A 22,007-nucleotide genomic window follows, 5' to 3' on the forward strand; every position below is an offset into this window, starting at 1 on the left:
ACAGACACACACACAGACACAGACACACACACACACACAGACACAGAGAGCAGGGAATTAGCTGTGTTAATCTGTTCAATGTTGGAATTACATGAAAGGTTGCATTTGACAAAATGGTTGGAGCTGAGTATTCAGTGATGGCCTTTGGGGGTCTAAAGGAACAAAAACCTGTACTTCTTCATTAAACAGATGTCATTTCAGTGGAGAGCTGTGAGCCAAATGCTGGAGTTACCCAGGACACTGACAGGGGCAAAGGTCAAAGGCAGTAAGTAGAGACTTGCTGAGAGAAAGAACCTCCTGCTGGAAAGGAAGAGTGCATGGACCCGAGTGATTGCACCTTCCTTCCAACAAACCACCCCTGAGGGAGACTCCTCACTCCTGTCAAAGCTGGCCCTGTGACAGTGTGCTGCTCCCAAAACTTAGTGCACCTGTTCTCCTGACCCTGCTTCCTAACCACCTATTCTGCTCTGGAAACTCCCTGGTCTGGTCTTACTCTTCTCCTAGCCAAGCTGCTAACACAGGCCATGGATAGAGATGCTCACTGACATTTGTTATAAAAAGGCCTACATGGATGAAGGCTCAGCCTAGGGGGCACTAAAAAAATCTTTTGGTTTCCTCACTTCTAAATAGGAGGTACTAAGCAGTGACAGATTGTCAGTTTGTAAACTGTAAAATGATGTTCACATAGGCTGCTGATGTCACTTCCATTAAGAGAATGAGGGGGGAAATAGTGAAGAACATTAAGGAAAGCCCAAAGCTAAAGTATTCCTGTCCCAGAATGTCCTTCCTTCTGAGTGGCATTATCTTGTAGGTGTTGAACACTAAAGAGCTCACATACACATTTGTATGAGCATTTGGAATATTCTATAAGCTCTGTCTTCCTAGCTGTACAGAAAAGACCATGAGCTTAACTCGGGTATATCCATCCTTATCCTAAACTGTGGAAATAGCCAAGACTTCTTAGAATCTTCCAGTCTGTAGTCCCACCCCTTGGATCACTGCTCTGCTCTGTGCTCACAAATCCTTAGAAAGTCTGAGGCTGCTGTGTTTAGATAATGCACCAAAGACAGAAAAAAGGAAGCATTCCACCCAAGGCTAACTTGGGGATTTTACTTGGCTTACAGGTGTGTGGGTCAGGGTTGCCTACAGAAGTCTAAGTAGCCATGAAAAAAGCTATATCACCTAAAAGTTCCATCCCTGTATGGTTGAAGATTTCACCGAAGGTGCATGGATGAGATCTACCTTCAGTTAACCTACCTCTTACAATCTAGCATCTACTAAAATCAACATAGAGCTGGGGGGGGCAGGACAGAGTGGTGGCTTCCAGGTGAGGGTTCTTGACCCTCCCACCCCTCCTCCATAACCATAGAGCTAATTATCACTGTATTGTTTATTTCATAGCTATCACTATGAGGCTAAGCATTATATAGATCACCACGGTAACCCCTGCTCTTTGATAGCTGATGGCCATAGGTGACCAAGAAAACAGCTATTCTCCAATAGAGCCACAACTTGTCCAGTTGAGGTAGCCTGCCCATGGCCTTCATTGAGCCCTTACTAGTGAAAGCATTTTTCCTGCTTTGAACCCAAAGCCAACCCAGACCAGTTCTGCTTCAGAACTCTGTAAACAGACCAAAAATAAAACCAGTCCTTTCCTTATATAGTAATTTTCATTTCACCTAGGCATAGTTACCAAATAAAATACAGTAGACCAGCTAAATTTGAATTTAAGATAAACCATGAGTAGTGTTGTCTGAATATACCCCATGCAATACTCTGGATATACTTGCTCTAAAACATCACTGCTTCAGAAAAAATGTATTGCATAGGACATACTTATATGAAAATGTTGTTGTTCATATGAAATTAAAATTTAATAGAATTCTATACCTTCATTTGCCAAATTTTGCAATGCTATGTATGATTCAGGGTCATATGATTGAGGCAAGTCACACGCTAGAAGTCACATTGTGGAAGTTCCATCTTAGTAGCTTAGGGAGGTTTGCATATCACATGTAATTTCTCAGCTGCCCCAGCGGTCAGGCCATCCCTTATGCCCTGTTGAACAAAATCTTCACCTGCTCGGGGGAGGGAGGGATTGCTCTTGAATGCCTGGCATCCAGTCTCACACTCCTATGATGCTCGCCCCTAACAAAGTGGGGAGGGCTTTTAGGTATTCTGATTCAAGTGCCACTTTTCCATTTCTCCCATTTGGCAAACTAAGAATGATCAGGGACAGAGGCCTGACCAAAAAAACAAACAAACAAACAAACAAAAGATTAATGATGAAGGGGGAAAGAAAGTTCTAACTCAGTTCAGAGGAGCCAGAGTGGGTCCCTGACAACCTAGAAGGCTGGAGCTTGCTATCTCCTCTACTCTGGCACACAGGTTGACATAAGTGTTCCATGCCATTCTACAGGTCCTGGTTTTCATCTTTCCAGCTATAAACTCCTTGAGGTTATGGATCTCTGTCTACTTCACTCATTGTTGCTTTTGTAATACTTAGAACAGTGCCTGGCACATGGTACAGCTGGCACCTGGTGGTAGAATGAATGAACGAACATGGCAGCTGAAATCTAGGAACACGGTCAGGAACAAGGTTCAGGGGCAGCACAGAAAAGAGGCCTAACAGTACAGAAACAGCTTGTGGCCCTATTACCCTGGGGAATAGGTGGGAGGATGAGGAAAGAGCAAACCTTCAGTGATTTACTTAAAAGCTTTCAGAGAGGTCAGCTCTCTGTTGCTCAATTACCTTTACCTCCGGATTCAAATCCCAACACCTACAGCCCAGTAAGATAACCCCTCATCTGCCTGCTAAGACAACTCTCCAGACGCCCAAGCACTGGCATACTAGGACAGGAAGGCATGCTTTCCTCATACCCCTGCTCTTTAGGCTAAATAACATCCTGTACTAATGTCTCTAATGAGGATGACTTGGATACGCCTTCTATATGACAATTTCTCAGTGGCCTTCTGAAAACTCTTTTCAATAGCTCCCTGGAAACTTGCCTCTGAAGTGGGCTAAAAACCCAGTGCAAACACTCAGGAACCATTATATATCAAACGAATAAAAATACTGATTACCATGTCAAACCACCATCTCTAACAGTCTTAGGAGGCCTTCACAGGTCAGGGAGGATGATAAACTAGTGAGTGGAAGAAAAAAAGATGTGGGATTATGGAATAGGGAGCAGGAGCTAGGAGATAGGGACTGGGGGTGTGGCATAGGAAAGGAATTGCCACTTATTCCTGATTTCTTTAGAGACAAGACATCATGGTCCCTTGCAGGACTGGCTCTGATCTCCAGCCACTCACATCTCACCAACTGGCAAAGCTTACCTTTAATCAATAAGATGGCCTATATTATTTCCAGCACTTCTTATTAGGGAAGAAAATTTTAAATTCTTTACTATCTATTCCTTATCCAAAGTTCAGTTCAGAGGATGGCCTAAAGAGAAGACAGCTAATCTATTGCAAGTTATATAGGCAAAGCATGTGCTATAAAGCTGAGACTATAATTTCAATATGGGTGAGTATGTTGAAAGAGGAAATATCAGTGTAGAGATAGAGAAGGCATATTGGATACTACAATAATTATGGCTTCCTTAACACAAGAGATGGAGGGTAAAGCTCAGCATTGCAAAGCTGGTGTTTTTGTACTTCAAGCCATAGAAATAAACCCACACAGTGAAGCTCGCCATCTACAAGGACCTCAAGCATCTGTCATCCCTTCTGCATAATATGACAAAGTAACTTGATTGCAGCAGACAAATATGACATACCTGCCCATTGATATTGAGCTATCAAAGCTCAAAAGATTTCTCTTTCAGGATCAACATGATAATTTTTTCTAAAATAGTGTTAAAATCATTTTAAGTCATGGTATTTCTCTGAAACATTAATGACAGGAAGGGAAGGTGTTTAGCATTTCTATTTAAGAGAAAGAACATAAAAGGGTGGTTAGGGAAATAGATAAGTAGGACCTAGGAGGGGTGGGGGAGGGGAAACATAATTAAAATACATTAAATGAAAAAAGTATAAATTAAAAAGTAGACTAGAAGAAAGGGGGCGGGAAGATGGCTCAGTGAGTTTGCCTGATAAACTGAGTTCAGTCCCCAGGATTCCTGAAAAGGGGGAAAGAGAGAAATTGCTCCCCCAAACAGTCCTCTGACCATTTGTCCTTTGTCCTCTGACAAGCTGCCTGTGACTTCTGTCATGGCACACACACCTCACTACAAAAAACAATCAAATAAATAAATAAATAAATAAATAAATAAATAAATAAATAAATAAATAAATGTAATTTAAAAAAGAGAAAGAAAGATAAACTATAAATCCTTTGCTATTCTCACCCTACTATTAAAACTAAACTCCTCTCCTCTCCATTGTGTGTTAAACAAACAGAGTAGGGGGGCCTTAAGAGTAGAAAGAAAGCAGACCACCGAATCATCTCGGGATGGGGGTAATGACAGCAATCTTCTCTTTTTCCTACCTATGTCAGGCTTGGAGTTGAAAAATATAGTGACCAAAAGCACTAACAGTCATAGACCAAATGAAGCCAAGGAATTACAAAATAATAAACTTACAAGACACAAAATTTGCAGACTAAAACCACCCTACTCCAGCCATAACTGGAGAAAAACCAGTGGGCCCACCCACATTTACACACACACACACACACACACACACACACACACACACACATCCATGTCAGCAAAAAGGAATAGAGGAGTCTAGCCTTCTCTTCAGGAGGCTGTATAACATACACCAACACTCTGAATCTTCTGACAGTGTAAAGCCATGGAAGGTCCAGTCTGGGGCAGAAACTATCATTCCTCTAGCTGGATAGGCACCAGCTATCATGGATGGATGACAACCACCCATACATATTACACTCGCACAGACAAGAGGAGTTTACATTTCTGGTCCTATCTAGAAGCAAGCCTCCCTTTTGATGTTGTATAAGAGGGAACTTAGAGCTTAAATTTCACTATCTAAAGACACCACACATTTTGTTGCAGCACATAAATAAATCAGTCTGGGAACTGACTAGGAAACTACCCCCTCGATGGATAACTTACATAGTTTCAGAGAGTGCTATGGAAACTTCTAGGTGCGGGTTGATGGTGGTAGTGATGGAAATGATGATCTTGCCAAGTGTTGGATCATACATGCTATAATACCAACCTGCCATGAAAGACTTGCTCACTGGTAAAATAACATCATGGTGGTTATGTGGTAGCCAACCACTTTCTCACTGGATTTGAGGCCTCCATCATAGGAGGAAAACATCTTTGCCTGGTACTGAGAATTTGGTCAAAAGCCTATAGCTTGGGAGATCATAGGCACTATAGGGAAACCTACTATCATTATCTTGCTAAGTGGTTATGTTATTAAGCTTTTTAAATATTTATGCCTATACCGCTGGATGTGCTGTTCTCAACCCTGGTCACAGAAGCATGTATTTGTAGTGAGTAGAGGTTAATGAGGGAGTCTCAACTAGTCAAAGTGATGAGAATTAGTGACTGGGTGCTCAAGTCTAAATAAATCATTTATATTAAACACCCTCCCGTCCCCAGTGTTCTGGGAACACCATGGAAGAGGAAGGGGAAAGAAAGTAAGAGCCTGTTCATGGAAAGGGGAACTATGAAATGGGCATCACAACATCATTGGGCATCACATTATCACTGGGCATCACATGGCTATTGCAAACACAAACCCAGAGCATCTGTGCTTACCTGAATAAAACCTGAAAACTATCTTGATTAAGTGGCTTAATCAAACCACTCAAAATTCCAGCATGGATTGAGAAAGAATGCCTCTCAGCTGAGGAGGTATTGGTAGTTGATGGCTTCTGAAAAGGGGAATTTTTCCTTGGTGGCATGGTCACTGGTAGGCTGCCCATGCTTCTGTGGGTAACCTCATACACACTTTTCATGTGCATAAGAGCAGCACTAAGTGAACTCAGTGAGATACCGAGAGAAGATGACATGACGTTGGGGGGGGGGGGAGGTGCACTGAGGATGATCCAAGGTGATGGGATATAGCCTCTCAAATCATGAGCTGAAATAAGGTTTTCCTTTAGGCTGCTTTTGTCAGGTATTTTATGACAGCAGGGAGGAAAAGTAACTAATGTAAATGCCATACATAATCACTCAAAAACAGGAATTCAGGAGAGTAAATCTAACATGACACATATAGATTTACATGCTGAGAATGATAAAGTGGTAATGAAAGAAATCATCAAAAAATTTTATTTGAATAAATATAGACATGGGCACAGTGTTCATAGGTTAGAAGGATCAACATAAAAAAAATGTCAACTTTTCTCAAATGAATTGATAGACACCTTGTGCTGGTTTGAATAAGAATGGCCCCCATAGGCTCATATATTTGAATGCTTGGTCACCAGGGAGTGGAACTGTTTGAAAGGACTAAAAGGACTAGGAGGTTTGGCCTTGTTGGAATAGGTATGGCCTTGTTGGGGGACATATATCACTGGGAGTGGGCTTTGAGGTCTCAAAATCCCATGCCAGCCCCCACCCCTGTCTGTCTGTCTATGGATCAGGATGTAGCTCTCAGCTACTGCTCCAGAGTCATGCTTGCAGCCATACTCTCTGCCATGGTAATGGAGGACTAACCCTATGAAACTGTAAGCAAATTCCTAATAAAAATTTCTTTTATAAGAGTTGCCTTAGTCATGGTGCCCCTTCACAGCAATCCAACACTGGCTAAGACAAAAATTGGTACCAGAGACTGAGGTATTGCTGTAGCAGACCTGACTATGCTGTTGTCTGGAGAAATATAGAAAATTTGGGGGACTTTGGACTAGAAAAGCAATTGGATGCTCCAAGTGTGGGCTTACTGTCCATCCTAGTAGGAGCAAGGACAGTGGTACTAGGAATAATATGCACCTATCTCAAGAAATTTTAGAGGGGAAGAATATAATTGACTGGTCTAACTTCACTCCTTCTTAGAATTGGGAACAAAACACCCATGGAAGGAGTTACAGAGACAAAGTTTGGAGCTGAGATGAAAGAATGGACCATTCAGAGACTACCTCACCCAGGGATCCATCCCATAATCAGCCACCAAATGCAGACACTATTGCATACACCAGCAAGATTTTGCTGAAAGGACCCTGATATAGCTGTCTCTTGTGAGGCTATGCCAGTGCCCGGCAAATACAGAAGTGGATGCTCACAGTTGGATGGAACACAGGGCCCCCAATGGAGGAGCTAGAGAAAGTACCCAAGGAACTGAAGGGGTCTTTAACCCTATAGGTGGAACAATGATATGAACTAACCAGTACCCCCAGAGCTCCTGTCTCTAGCTGCATATGTAGCAGAAGATGGCCTAGTCGGCCATCACTGGGAAGAGAGACCCCTTGGTCTTGGAAACTTTATATGCCCCAATACAGGGGAACACCAGGGCCAAGAAGTGGGAGTGGGTGGGTAGGGGAGCAGGGGGGGAAGGGTATAGGGGACTTTTGGGATAGCATTTGAATTGTAAATGAAGAAAATACCTAATAAAAATTGGAAGAAAAAAAAGAAAATTATGATTTATGCATACTTTGAAACGTCCTTGATCATGTTATTGTGATATCATTCCATAGTAGCTCACATGTGAAAATTCTTCCTAACCATTATACTAACAGTATATAAATGAACAGCTTTTGCAAACTTTGCTGAACATAAAATTTCTATAACATAAAAAAAAAAATTAGCTGGGCATGGTGGCGCACACCTTTAATCCCAGCACTTGGGAGGCAGAGGCAGGTGGATTTCTGAGTTCGAGGCCAGCCTGGTCTACAAAGTGAGTTCCAGGACAGCCAGGGCTACACAGAGAAACCCTGTCTCAAAAACCAAAAAAAAAAAAAAAAATTGAATGGTCTAGAGACTAGACTTGTGATGTTTTGGTAAAGAATGTGACTGGGTTTTACTCTTGTTCTAAAAATCATCCAAAAACTAAATTGAAGAGTTTAGGATTAATGGCATTGGCAGAGGAGATTTTGAGACAGCCTAGTATTGATTGTATCAAGAGGTTATTAGTGGTCATTCACACAAATGTACAATAAAAAGGATCAAATTGAGCAGGGAGAAATACAAAGTGTATGAGGAGAAAAAGCAAATCAAGAAATGTTTTATTGGAGCCCAGTGCTCAAGGAGATAGAAAGTTTATAGGAAAGCTTGATAGTAAATGGATTAAAGAAAGGGAATGGTGACCTCAGTGTAAGACAAACTAAGCTTCCAACCTGTAAAAAGTAATTAAAAAAAAAAAAGCCTAAGTACTGAAGAATAGAACATCAACAATAGAAAGCAGATGCCAATGTAATTAAAGGAGGAGGCCATGTTTCAACTCCAATGAGTCAAAGAACTTGGCAGTTTCAGCCACATGGTCCTGGCTTTATCAAGGAATATACAAGAAAGAGATTGTGGAATCTCCCTCGGTGGCTAAGGAAAGCTGCTGAGGCCAGGCTTGTGGCAAGGAAGCGCCTGCATGGAGGCTTATAAAGGCCATTAAGTGAAGCTGTGAAGGTGAAGGCTGGGCTATGTTGGAGACTACCAAGGTCTTGGAGATGCCAGAGTCGTGGGATACTCCCATTTCCACCTCTCTAGAGTTCTTTCCCCTTACCTATGATTCCTTTGTCTTTCCTGGTTTCTGTTGTGTATAAGTAGGGTTCTCTAGAGGAACAGAACTTATAAAAGAAATCTCTGTATATAATATAGAAAGGGGGCCTTACTAGAATGGCTTACAGGTTATGGTCCAGTTAGACCAGCAAGGGCTGTCTCCCAACAGAAGGTCCAAGAATTCAGTAGATGTTTACGCCACAAGGCTAGATGCTTCAGCTGGTCTTCATATACACCAGAATCCTGAAGTATGCTTTTGCCTGTGACGACATAAGCAAAAGCAAACATTCAAAGAGGGAGCAATCTTCCCTTTTCCATGTCCTTTGTATAGGCCACCAGTAGAAAGTCTCGCCCCATATTAAAGGGTGGATCTTCCCACCTCAGGAGATCTGGATTAAAGATATATCTTCCCACATCAAAAGATTCTGACTAAAAGTGGGACTTCCCACTTCATATGATTTAATTAAGAAAAAAATTCTCATATGTGTGTCATTTGGGTTTTAGTTCATTCCAAGTTTAGTCCAGTTGAAAACCAAGAATAGATGTGACAGACAACATGCCAGTAATATTTTTTTTGCAGCTATAAAGAAGAGTATTCTAAAATTTACAAAGGGAGTTAAAGGAATTAGACCACTGAAAAAACTTTGAAAGAGAAGATTAAATTTAAAGAAAATTGTTTACCTGATTCTAAAACTTACTACATAATACAATTAAAACTTCCTGGTGTTGGTAAAGGGATAGACTTCCAGATCATTCCTTGTAACAGAGCAGAGTGCCCAGAAACCGACTCATAAAAATATACCAAGCTGATTTTTAAAAAAAGTATAAAACCCATTCAATAGCGGAATTTTTTTTGGGGGGGAGGGGGAAGCTATTGGATAGGTCTAGGCAAAACTCCAAATCCAAACTAAAACAAATTCGTAAGGTCTAAGTTTCAAAACTTAAAACAAAATATAAAAACAAAATCAAAACATATCACGATGGAACTTTAAACCCTGAAGCTGTAAGTCTTTCAGTAAAATACGAAGACAAATTTACCTATCTCAGAGTGTTTTGGAAAATGTTAGTGGTTAAATGCACAGTGTACTTGTGCTCAAACAGAATGGCCGAGTGACTTCAGCTCCCTTGGTTTTTTTCCACAGAAGAACCTCTGTCTGTTCCCTGAATTGGCTGCATTAATTTGCATTCTTACCAATGATCTGTATGAGCTCTGCTTGCTTTATATCCTCCACATTTGCCATCATTTCCCTTGTTGATAATAGTCATCTTAGTAGGTGTGCTATGGTACTGCAGTGAGATTTAAATTGTGGTTTCTACACAATTAGTATTATGGAGCATTTTCCATGGACCTTTTGTTATTTGTGTGCTATCTTTGGGGGAAAATCTCTTTTGGTCCTTTGCACACTAAAAAAAAAGTCAGGACTTTTGTAATGTGTTACAGAAAAAAAAACAGATAGATAGATAGATTTATAGATAGATAGATAGATAGATAGATAGATAGATAGATAGATAGATAGATAGATAGTGCATATGTGTGCATGTGTGTATGCACAGTGTTGAGGATCAAACACAAAGCCTTGTGAATTTTAAACAAAATAACTTATCACTCAGCTAAACCTGCAGCCTCAGATTCTGATTTTTCAACAGATATATACTTTACAAATACTCTCTCTGTTCTGTAAAATGACTTTTTGGGTTTGTTAGTTACAAAGGCCAGTAGTAAGTCTCCACACATATAGGGTCAACTGACACTCCACAAGGGTACCAAAAGTATACAATATGGGGAAGACATGAAATGCAGAAAATGCTAGGAGAACTGAATATCCATGGGCAAAACAAGTAATTTACCCATCATCTTATCCCCAAACCAAAGAGCAAATCAAGACAAAATAAAGATTTAATATAAAAATAAAGATCTAATATAAGATCTTTAACTTTTAAAAACTTCTAGAAGAAAATAAAAAAATTTATGACTTTGTCCTTTGGTGATTTCTTGGTTATCACACATGTACACACACACAGAGAGAGAGAGAGAGAGAGAGAGAGAGAGAGAGAGAGAGAGAGAGAGAGAGAGGAGAGAGAGAGAGAGAGAATGAAAACAAAAAATAGATAAGTGGGGGTTACATACAGTAAAATTTGGGGAACTGTCAAAATGTCTCAGTGGGTAAAGAAACCTTCAGCAAGTCTGGACCCACATGGTAGAAGGAGAGAATTGACTGCCAATTCTTACCTTCTGACTATTATGTACACACATAAATACACACACACACACACACACACACACACACACANATATATATATATATATATATATATATATATATATATATATGATGAATCTTTTTCTGCTTTACATCTTTACAGGTCATAAAGGAAGGAAAGCCCATATGAAAAGACTCTTGTCTGAATAAAGTTTGTCCCCTTCAAAAAAGACGGGGGACATAACCTTTAAAATTTAGGATTAGACAAAGAGTTCTTTAAACTCATGTAACCACTGATGGCTAGTTATACTTAATCAAAAAACAAAAACCAAAAAACAAACAAAACAAAACAAAACAAAAACCTCATGTAATATCAGCTGGTTAGTTATGCTTAATCCAAAATAAAAATGTGGCCAAGCATGATGGCTTACATCTGCAACCCAGCACTCGTTATCATAATGCAGGGGATTGTAATTTTGAGGCTAGCCTGGGCTACATAGCAAGCCCCCATCTGAAAAATTAGTTATAATTAAAATCCTTTGAGGCACTAGAAATCCAAAACATGTCCTCACACATGCTAGGGGAGAGGGGTCTACCACTCAGATATAAAACTAGCCTTAAAATTAAATGGTTTTGCTTTGGGGCTGGTCCTGCTAAGATGAAAAAGGAAGCTGTAGACTGGGAGGAAATATTTGCAAACTACACATCTGACAGAAAGCTAGTTTTAGAATATAAAAGAACTCTGAAAACTAACAGAAAAAAGTGACCCATTTAGAAAGCATGCAAATTATATAAACATTTTATTAATAAATATATTTTATAATTGGAAAATGAGGCTATTACAAGATGAACATCAGGCAAGATGTCTCAATGGTTAACAATGCTTGCCTCATAAACCTGACATGACCTGAATTTAATCCCCAGAACCCACAGAAAAAGGGAAAAACAGCTCCACAAATTTGTTCTCTGACTTCTACACATGCACAGCAGGACATGTAGGTTCATACACAAATATCTTACACACACACACACACACACACACACACACACACCACTGCCACCACCACCACCACCACTACCACCAATAATAATAATAATAATAATAATAATAATAATAATAATAATAATAATTTTAAAATTTTAAAGATGACCATCAAGGTACAGCAAGTTCCTAGTGCATGCAAGGCCCTGGGGTTTGTTTCATCTACAGTACTGAAAAAAATTACACAGGAGAACATTAAAGCCATAATGAAACTATCATGGCACTTATCCAGTGTAGTCTTTTTAAAAAAAAAAAAAAAAAAAAAGCGGAAACACCAAATACTGGTAAGAATGCAAAGAAACTGGATCACTCCTTTACATCTAGTGAAAATGTACCAGTTACAGCCTTTCTGAAAAATAGTACCTTAAAATTATCTATATGCACTTAGAATACAGCACAGCAATTTCATTCCTGGGCATTTTGTCCAGAGGAATGAGGACTTGTGTTCACACAAAAGCCTTAACATCAGGTGAAGAATAGACTTCAGTGGTAGTGTTTATCCAGTATGGTTTTTTTTTTGTTTTTTTTTTTCTGTTTCTTTTCTGAAACAGGGTCTCAACATAACCCAGGCTGGCCTGCAACTTGCTATATCTCCCAGAATAAGCTTGAAATTTTTAATTCTCCTGCCTCCATCCCACAAGTGCTAAGGTTATAATAGTCTTGTGTTGCTGAACGTGGTTCCCAAGTGGGGGATGGAGCAGTATCTAAAGGCCAGTTTGGGAACTAAAGGCAAAGTGACAGACTAGTGCACAATAAAAGTGAGCCGGGCGTGGTGGCGCACACTTTTAATCCCAGCACTCGGGAGGCAGAGGCAGGTGGATTTCTAAGTTCGAGGCCAGCCTGGTCTACAGAGCGAGTTCCAGGACAGCCAGGGCTACACAGAGAAACCCTGTCTCGAAAAACCAAAAAAACAAAAAAAAAAACAAAAAACAAAAAAAGTGCTATTTTGAATTTGAATTTTTTTCCAGAAATTTTGCAAGCATCTTCTGAAACAAACTTTTTTAAAACAGCCAAGAATAATTTAGAGGGCCCATTTAGGGAGCTGGGGGCCCAGAAGGGCTGTGTGCGTGATTTCTGTCGGTATAAGCGAGGAGAACCGCTTGTTGCCATCTTACACTGAGGTGGGACTCATTGGTTTTGAAACAAATTTAAAAGACTCTGTGTTCCCAGGAATGTAAGGAAATGCTTTTGTTCTTATACACAAAGATTAGAAGTTCAGTGGTCAAGAGACCTGAAAAATTAGAGAAAGTCATACTGCCTCCTGGACACTTCAGGGGCAGACCATAGTGGGCTGATAATAATTATCATGTGGGTAGCAAACATGGTCTATGCCTGCGTTCTGTCCAAACTTGGGAACAAATTGGACGGTAAGAGTAAACAGTTCTACGAGCCCCATTATGGCGCGCTTTGTAGAAAGGCAGACTCCTAGGAGCGACTTTTGAAGTACATTAAAACCGGCGCCAAGAGGTGACAGACTCCTAGGCGCGACTTTTGAAGTTAAAAACTGGCGCCATTACATGCTACGGGGATCTAAGGGGGACATAGTCAGGGGTTCTCAACAGCCAGTCACAAAGGCAGGAGTGACTGCGGGCGTGGCCCCCGAGAGGGCAGCAGCCAATAGCAGAGAAGGCTGGGAATAAAATTCAGGGCCACCAACGTCTGAGGCAAGCAGACTGCCACAGCTACGGCTCAGAGAGGTTGTGCTGCCTGACTGGTGACTTGACCTGTTCCTGTTTCCTCCAGACTTGAGCTCCCATTTTCCACCGGTAAGATGTCTGACACCGAGCAGGAACTCCAACGGATGATCCGTCGCCACTTTCGCGAAAAAATGGAGCTACAAGCTCAAATCCAGACCCTGAAAGCTTCTGTCCCAAAGAATGACAAGGGCAGACGGAAGCAGATGCAAGTGGACATTGCCCGCCTCGAGGCCGAGATGGAGCAGAGGCACCAGCAGGAGCTGGAGAAATTTGGAGAAAATCCTGACAGCAGTGTGGATTCGGTTACAGCCGACCTCAAAAAGATGAATCTCGAGAATGTGCCTCCACGCCCATCCAAAGCCCAGAAACGGCGCGACCGAAGAGCTCACCAGGATAGACGGCGCCAGGAGAGGATGCCTGCAGCCCAGGCCGAGCAACTGGCTGCCTACCGTCGTGAGGAGGAGGAGAAGGTCGCTGCCATTCTAGGGGCTAAAAATTTGGAGATGAAGACCATCCCTGCTGACGGCCACTGCATGTACCGTGCCATCCAGGATCAGCTGGTGTTCTCCGTGACAATCGAGAGCCTTCGCTACCGCACTGCCTACTACATGCGCAAACATATTGATGACTTCTTACCTTTCTTCACGGAGCCCGAGGCCGGCAACTTCTACACCCGGGAGGACTTCCTGAGGTACTGTGATGACATCGTGCACAAGGCTTCGTGGGGAGGCCAGCTGGAGCTGAGAGCCCTGTCGCACGTCCTGCAGACCCCAATCGAGGTGGTACAGGCCGACTCACCCATCATTGTCATCGGGGAGGAGTACACCAGGAAGCCAGTCACGCTGGTCTATCTGCACCACGCCTGCGACTTCGGAGAGCACTACAATTCGGTGAAGTCCATTGAGGTTGCTGGAGCAGTTGGAGGAATGGCGCCGCGCCTCTTCTAGAACTATCCAGCAGACGTGAAGGAACTCTGCCCTAGGCGCCATCTTTGCCACTTCTGCGGCTGCGGTTCCTGGAAGAACGAAAGCAGCACCGGCTGCTGGGAGAACTGAAGCTGCTAAGGCGTCTCTTAGTAAGAGCAGTTGCTTTTCCTTCGCTGGTTTGCTTTTATGTTTGTTTTTCAAGATTTGTTTAATGTCTATGTCCTGCCTCTTTTTTGTTTGTTTGTGTGGGTTTTTTTGGGAGGGGGTTAGTTTGTTTTGTTTTGGGGGGCGTTGGGTGTTTTTTGTTTTTTTCCCCTCTCAGATTTTTTTGTGACTCCTTTCATGTGGCAGGCGGTTTAGACACAGGATAATATCTCTTTGGGACACCTACGAGGCTTTAAGATTCGACTCTAACTTCATTTGGCCCTTAGGTACCTTTTTCTTGAAGTTTTAATTAATGTTAGGCTGAAAATGGAAATTGTGGATTTTCTCAATGTTTACCTGAGCCGAAATAAGTTTAGTAGAATGGTTCAGGTTGTGGGATTTTTCCCTGCAAAGTGAGTTGGTGTGGCTGAAATGACTTATAAGTTTTTTTTTCAGTTAAAAATAAATGCCCCAGCCAACTGGCTTGCTCTTAAGCAATGTTAAAATGCCTGGGTTATGAACAAACCTTCAAGAAATAATTTGCTTGTTTGGTTTTATTTTTCATTCATACTTGTGAAGCCAGCCGCAAATGGGTTTTAGCTACCCAGATATTTTCTTTTTTTCTTTTTTCTTTTCTTTTTTTCTATTTTCTTTTCTTTTTTTGGGGGGGGTGTGGTGTGATTCACAAACTTTGTTGATTCAACAGTGAACAGCAAAGAAAACGTTATTACTCAGGGGGCATCAACATAGCACTGAAAGCCACCCTTGGAAGCCCAGATATCAGGGGGCATCAACATAGCACTGAAAGCCACCCTTGGAAGCCCAGATAGTTTCTAAGCGTTAAAACAACTGTGCTTTCTAATAGGTAAATGTAACTGTTAGATACAAAAATTCAGTTTAAATGAACCAGTACCTGAAGTAAGCTTTATCTTAAAGATGTGAAAGACATGAACTTAGTGACATGGTATGTTAATTTTTAGAGAGAAAAATATATATTAAAAGGTGTTGTATAAAGGAAAGCAGTGAACAATACAGCCCTGTTTCTGAGAAAGTCCTTGTTCTCTTAAATGTGACATTCAAAAGGAAGAGCAAGGATGGAATGGTTTACAGGTTTAAAATTCACTACTGTATGTTAGTGAACTTACTTAAATTCATTTAAAAAAATGCATTGTCCCTTCCAAATGATCTCAAATAGTATATGTAAGTTTAAAAACTTTTTTGAAAACTTATGCAATTTGTTAATAATAAAAGCAGTGTTTGAAATACCTGGTTTGCCTTTCTTGTGCAGCTGACTTAGGCCACTTGAAGTTTGTATCCCAGATGGCTTTCAGCAAAGGGCTCCTAAAGAATAGGAGCAGGTTTGGTGGGGGACAGATGAGGCTCTGGGTGAGACACCAGCAGTCTTGGAGGAGGCCAAGAGGGAAATGCTTCCCAGGCAGGAATTTAAAGAGGGATTTATACTACGGATGCCCTGGGTTGACATGTCATTCAGTGAAACACATGAAAGGGCTTCCTTTAATATTCTCTGCTGTGTTTTAAAAGTCCGGGGGGGGGATACCCAAGGAGGGGCCCACCCTCTCAGAGGAGAAGGGGGGAATCATAGGAGGGGGGAATACCCAGGAGGGAGGGGCCCACCCACTCAGAGGAGAAGGGAGGGGGAATTGTGGGAGGGGGTGACCAGGAGGGGACAGTGAGTGGGATGTAAAATAAATAATAATAATAATAATAATAACAATAACAATAACAATAACAATAACAATAATAATAGAATCTAAAGATAAGAAATCCAAATTAGACTGCCATAAAGACTTTGGAATTTTACTTTCACAAAAGAAAAAATACCCTGTAGTAATTGCAAATTAATGAAAAAAGAAATCACTCATTTTCTTGGACTTTAGCTTTTGTTTTAGTCCTGTAGTTTTAGTGAATAAAATTCAAATGATTAAAAAAAAAAAAGACCCCTGACTTCCAAGACCTCAGCCAGACCAGGGCTACATTGCAGGAGGGGATGAAATGCTATTATAATCTACTTTTCCAAACTACAAATCTGGAAATCCCAACAGAGTTCTCACTATGGAAAGAGATAAAATTTCAAAAGCACACTTCTGGGGGACATGGTGAGAAGTCCTTTGTAGGAACAGGAGCACTGTACGGGGAAAGGACTGTGAGGTGGGGAGCAAGCAGGCAGGCTTTGGGAGGCCGCACAGGCCAGGGAAGGGAAAATGCACTTGGAGACGGGGTGAAATCCAGGAGGCCTGGCTGCGAAGGAGGATGAAGGCTGAGTACAGAGACAGCTGAGGGAAAGCCTGGCTAGGCTGGACTGGAGGGGTCAGCAAGCATAGCAAGGGGGTAGGATGAGAAATAGGCCTTAAAGTATTTGGGGGAATCTTGTTTTGTTCTGTTTTGGTTTGAAGAAGCCTGGCAAGGGCAGAGGACATGGATGGGGTTTAGGGGAGACGCCCATAAGGTTGTGGAAGGGCTCTAGAACTGGGAACGGTGCTTTATGGGATAGACTGTGTAAAGTGGCTGTGGGGGGCCTGCTTGGCTAAGGCAACAGGTGTTGATAGAGGTTCTGCCTGACTAGAGGCAACCACACTGTGCTGAGGCAAGGCGTGGCTAAAGGTCAGAGACACAGATGCTGCCTGGTGAAAGACTCCTGGTCGGGGAGGTGAGTCAGCTGGGGTGAATTATATAGGGAAAGGAAAGAAAGAGACAGAGTTGGGGGGAAGGGAAATTGGCTGAAAAATGGAACTGAATTCTGGAGGGAAGGGGTCCTGGCCAGGGTGGGACTGTTTGGATAATATGGCAGAAAACTGGGCTTCCCAAGGAAGGCATGCCCAGCCACGGACAGAGGAATGGGCTGGTAATGGAGTAACTCGCTAAAGTAAGAAGCCAGGTTGGGCCTGGTGGTGGTGGTGCACACCTTTAATCTCAGCACCTGAGAGGCAGAGGCAGGCGGATTTCTGAGTTCGAGGCCAGCCTGGTCTACAAAGTGAGTTCCAGGACAGCCAGGGCTATACAGGAAAAAAAAAAAGAAGAAGAAGAAAAAGAAAAAGAAGCCAGGTTGGAGAGAGGCATGGACCGAGGCCCCTCACCGATGTAGGAGATGTGTAGCTCGGGTTCCATGTGAGTTTTCCCACAACTGGACAGGGGTCCCTAAAGCTGTTGCCTGTCTGGGCAGTCCATTCCACAACTGGGCTGCCTTGTCTGGCCTCAGTTGGGGAGAATACACTAACCCTGCAAAGACTTGATGTGCCAGGTGGTATGCCCAGGAGGGCCCTCACTCTCTCAGAGGAGAAGGGGGTGGGGGAAGGACTCTGTGAGGAGGAATGAGGGCAGCAATCAGGATTTAAAATTAATTAATTAATTAATTAATGGAAAAAATAGTTTTTTTTTTTTTTAAAAAAGAGGCCAGGTTGGACGGGTACAACAGATGATGAACAAGTCTAATGGAAATAATCAGGGCAGGCAACCTGGTTGGGCAAGAGACACTTTCTGAGGAAGGGGCTCTGGAAGGAGATGAGGCCTTCCTGGGGAGAGTCATTGCCTGGGGAACCAGTCAGCTTGGAAGAAGAGGACTAAGTAGAGGATCCTGACAGGTAAAACTACCGCCAAGGTTTGGAAAGGTTGATGCAGGCAGATAATAGGGACACAAACTGGGGAAAACAGCATTGGGGAGAGGAAAGTAGCCCAAGAAGGAAGTAAAGGCATCTGGGGCCTCTGTTGGAGACTTAAGCTTGGTTTGAGGAGACCTAGTTTGTCAAGGGGACACAAACTGGAGAAGCTACTCTCCTGTGAATGGTCATGGAAGGAGAAAAGAACCTATCTTAGTCTAGGGTATATATAAGGATGCAGGCTCAGGTGGGCAGAGGAGCCACGGCACAGGAGGAGCAAAGCAGAGAGGAAGATCTTAAGGAAGAAGCAATAGGTTAGGGAAGAGGTCCCAGCTGGGTAGGGAGGCAGAGGGACAACTCTGGGCAGGGAAAGGAGGGGAGGTCTTAGCTGGGGAAAGAGATCATACATAAGGTTGGGGGCATAGAGCTGGTTTGGTGAAAGACAGGACAACTAAAGGATGCCTAGTTGAATTAGGAACCCAAGAACAAGGAAAGTGTCCCTGACTGTTAGAGAAGAAAACCTCTGCATAAAAAGGTCCTAACAGGTAGATGGCATGCCTGTCAGTACAGAGTCAGTATCTATGCAGAGACCCTGACTGAAGACAGCACGGAGTTGAGAAAGAAGGGGATTTAGCAGAAGAGGAGAACAGACTAGGAGTGGAGGTCTTGGAGAAAGGAGTCAGAGGACACACGGGATAGGAAAGGGAAGTCAGGATCAGGAAACTTAATTGGAAACAGGGATATACAGACTTAATTAGGGTGAGCATCGCTGTGATGAAACAGCATGGCCAAAACAAGTTGGGAGGAACGGTTTGGAAAGAAGCCAAGACAGGGAACGCAATGCGGGCAGGAACCTGGAGGCAGGAACCTGGAGGCAGGAGCTGATACAGAAGCCAGAAAAGAGTTCTGCATACTGGCTTTCCCTCTATGGCTTGCTTAGCCTGCTTGCTTGCTTGCTTGCTTGCTTGCTTGCTTGCTTGCTTGCTTGCTTGCTTGCTTGCTTGCTTGCTTGCTTGCTTGCTTTTTCTTTCTTCCTCCTTCCTTCCTTCTTTTCTTTCTATTTATTTATTTTTGTTTTGTTGTTTTAGGGATTTTTGTTTTGTTTTAACTTTTCACTGATTCTTTGTGAGTTTCACATCATGCTCCCCAGTCCCACTCATCTCCTGTCCCCTCATAGCTGCCCCTAGCCCTTGCAAACCGCCCCCCCAATTAAACACACACACACACACACACACACACACACACACACACACAACCCAAACAACAACAAAGCATAGAAAACCTCTCATTATGGAAGCGGTAGTGTGTCACAGTGTGTCCCACAGGATCCCTCTGTCCACACATCTTCACTTGCAAATGTCCATTGCAATAAGCCCTTTATTCTGGTTTCTGTGACATCATGGATACTGGATCCTCACTGGGACTCCTCCCGGTTATACTGTTACTTCCCTGTGTCATGAAGATCCTACATCATTGGATGGATCTACAGCTTTCATGAGTCCCAGCCCTGGGCCTGGGTGGTTGCTGAGCTGGTCAGCCTGTTGATCTCCCTTACCCACATCACCAGGGTGAGCTCTCCAGCTCACCCTGCTTGGGTTATGTCACCCAATGCCTCCATCAGCAGGAGGCAGGGTCAGCTCTCCCGCCCTCATGCCATTAAGGCAGTTCACTTGTACCCACACCTCTGCTAGAGCCTGCTCCACTGTGCTGCCCCATCGAGGCACAGGGCCCACTCTCCCAAGTGCTGCAGCCTGGGGCAGGGGGCTGGGCCAGCTATCCCTACTCTCACACCTCACTCTCATATCCTCAGGGCTGACTCATCCCAGCCTTCGCCATCAGGGCAGCTCCACTGTATTGCCCAGGCAAGGTGTAGGACCTGCTCTCCTGTGTGCTTTGGCCAGTGGGGGATGGGGGACAGGGCCAGCCCTTCTGACTACCAGGTGGCACGGCAGAGAGGGAGGCCAGGGTCAGCACTTCTCCGCTGCCCAGTCTGAGTTGCTCAACCTGTTTTCTTATAACAGTGGACCACTGGCCCAGGGATGGCACCACCCACAATGGGCTGGGCCCTCCCTGATTAATCACTAGAGAAAGTTCTACAGTCTTTCATACAACCTGATCTTATGGAGACATTTTTTAAAATCAAAGTTTTCTCCTCTCAGATGACTATGGATTGTGTCAAGCTGACATAAAATTAGCCAGCACATACACCTTAAGAGTCCCTGGCAGAAAAAAAGGATCCTGGCTGGGGTCATGTTCCTATGTGGTTGAAGTGGTGCAGGCTAGAGCTGCTAGTTCAAACTAAGGGAGGTTGCCTGGTTACCAAAGAGGGCCTGCCTGTCCATGGAACACAGTCCAGAGAAGGGTAGCAAATGTATTAGCAGGCCTTGGTGTGACTGCTGCACAGGGCTGAGGAATGGGGCCTGAAAGGGAAAGGGGTATACAAGGGTATTCTGTTTAGCGGTAAGGGGGACCAGGTTGAGAATGGGCTTGAGAAAGGATCTTCTTAGCTGTGGAAGAAGGCATAAAGAGATGAAGACACACACTGACTGTATAAGGGCTGAGGGAATGAGGAGAGGAATAAGGGAGTAAGACAGGCAGGTTAAGGGTTATGGGGAGTAGGTAAAAGGCAGGCTGAACGGTGCCTAGTTAGGACAGGGGATATAAGGTGGCTGAGGATGAGAAAGGAATTCCTGGCTTTTGAAGGGGGAAAGGACCGTGTGGTTACAGGAGGAAGCAGACAATTGATAGACCAGAGGTTCTGGGACTATCGACACACAAACTGTGACCTGAGTCTGAGGATTGTAGGGGAAGGATGCGCTGACTGGAAAGGAGGCCTAGGCCCAGCTTGGAAATTAACTGGGGGGAGGGAACAGAGCTTGATGAATAGAGCACTGCCTGCTGATGTGCCAGCAAAGGCGACAAGGAGCATCCCCTTCTTTTGAAGACATGATCTCATTAGGTAAACCAGTGGAGCCTGACCTTCATTAGATAGCCCAGGCTGAGCTCAACCTTGAGACTCTCCTGTCAGCCTTTAGAAAGATGAAATGACAGACATGTGCTACCATGCCCAGCCTCTGCCATAGGAATTCCACAGCTGGTGTGACCAAAGATGACAAATTCTCATTTTATGGCTTTCTCCTGAATACAAGAGAAACAACTACTCCTACCTTGGGAACCCTTAAGATCTGACTTGGCTTGCCAGCCACTTCGGCAGTGTGTCTGCCTTTGCAGATGTGAGCAGGGTGTATTAACTCAGGCCAGATTCTGATCCTGCTCAAGACACAAACCAAGAGAGGATCTGGAAGACCACGAGGTATTGTAGTCTGCTCTTTTCCTGTAACCATGACCATTGTGAACAGGGTTGTATACACCTATCATGGAATACTAGTCTCAAAGGGACCCAACTTCAGAAGTAATTTTCACTCCTTTACTTACTGAGTTAATTCCTGTTTGCTTTTGACACATTACCATACCTTCTCTCTTCTTACCTTACTAACTGGAGATACGGTGTTTGTTGTGTGCATACTTAGGTTTTAAAGGTACACATATTTTCAGGTTTGAAGTTTTCATTTATCCACCCAGTTTCTAGTTTGGTGATTGTAGTTACCTAATCTTTCTTAACATATTTCCTCCTAGATAACAAACATGTCATGATTAACACTTGCCCAAACTATATTTCTTAAGGATGTCAGAAGCATTAAGTGAAAATACATAGATATTGTCCGATATGTGCTAGGTACTATTAATCTCTAT

At 43.1% G+C, this 22,007-nt stretch overlaps 2 protein-coding genes across 2 annotated transcripts in view; one reads left to right on the forward strand and one right to left on the reverse strand.

Moving 5' to 3' along the window:
• Awat2 (acyl-CoA wax alcohol acyltransferase 2) overlaps positions 1 to 22,007 on the reverse strand; it is a 42,365-nt gene that overhangs the window by 14,510 nt on the left and 5,848 nt on the right. The window contains exons 2-3 of the mRNA XM_021188407.1: positions 19,937 to 19,941; positions 8,744 to 8,883 (exon numbers count right to left, since the gene is read on the reverse strand). The gene's annotated coding sequence lies outside the window, so the exon portion shown is untranslated. The remainder of the gene's footprint in view (positions 1 to 8,743; positions 8,884 to 19,936; positions 19,942 to 22,007) is intronic.
• On the forward strand, positions 13,546 to 14,517 carry Otud6a (OTU deubiquitinase 6A). The gene has a single exon (XM_021188408.2). It carries the CDS (start codon positions 13,645 to 13,647, stop codon positions 14,515 to 14,517), a length of 873 nt encoding a protein of 290 aa, XP_021044067.1. The 5' UTR covers positions 13,546 to 13,644.

This window comes from Mus pahari, chromosome X (genome assembly GCF_900095145.1).
Source record: "Mus pahari chromosome X, PAHARI_EIJ_v1.1, whole genome shotgun sequence".
In the NCBI taxonomy this organism is placed as follows: Eukaryota; Metazoa; Chordata; class Mammalia; order Rodentia; family Muridae; genus Mus; species Mus pahari.

Coding starts and splice junctions, on each gene's coding strand:
- Otud6a (XM_021188408.2), top strand. CDS start 13,645: ATGTCTGACACCGAGCAGGAACTCCAACGGATGATCCGTCGCCACTTT.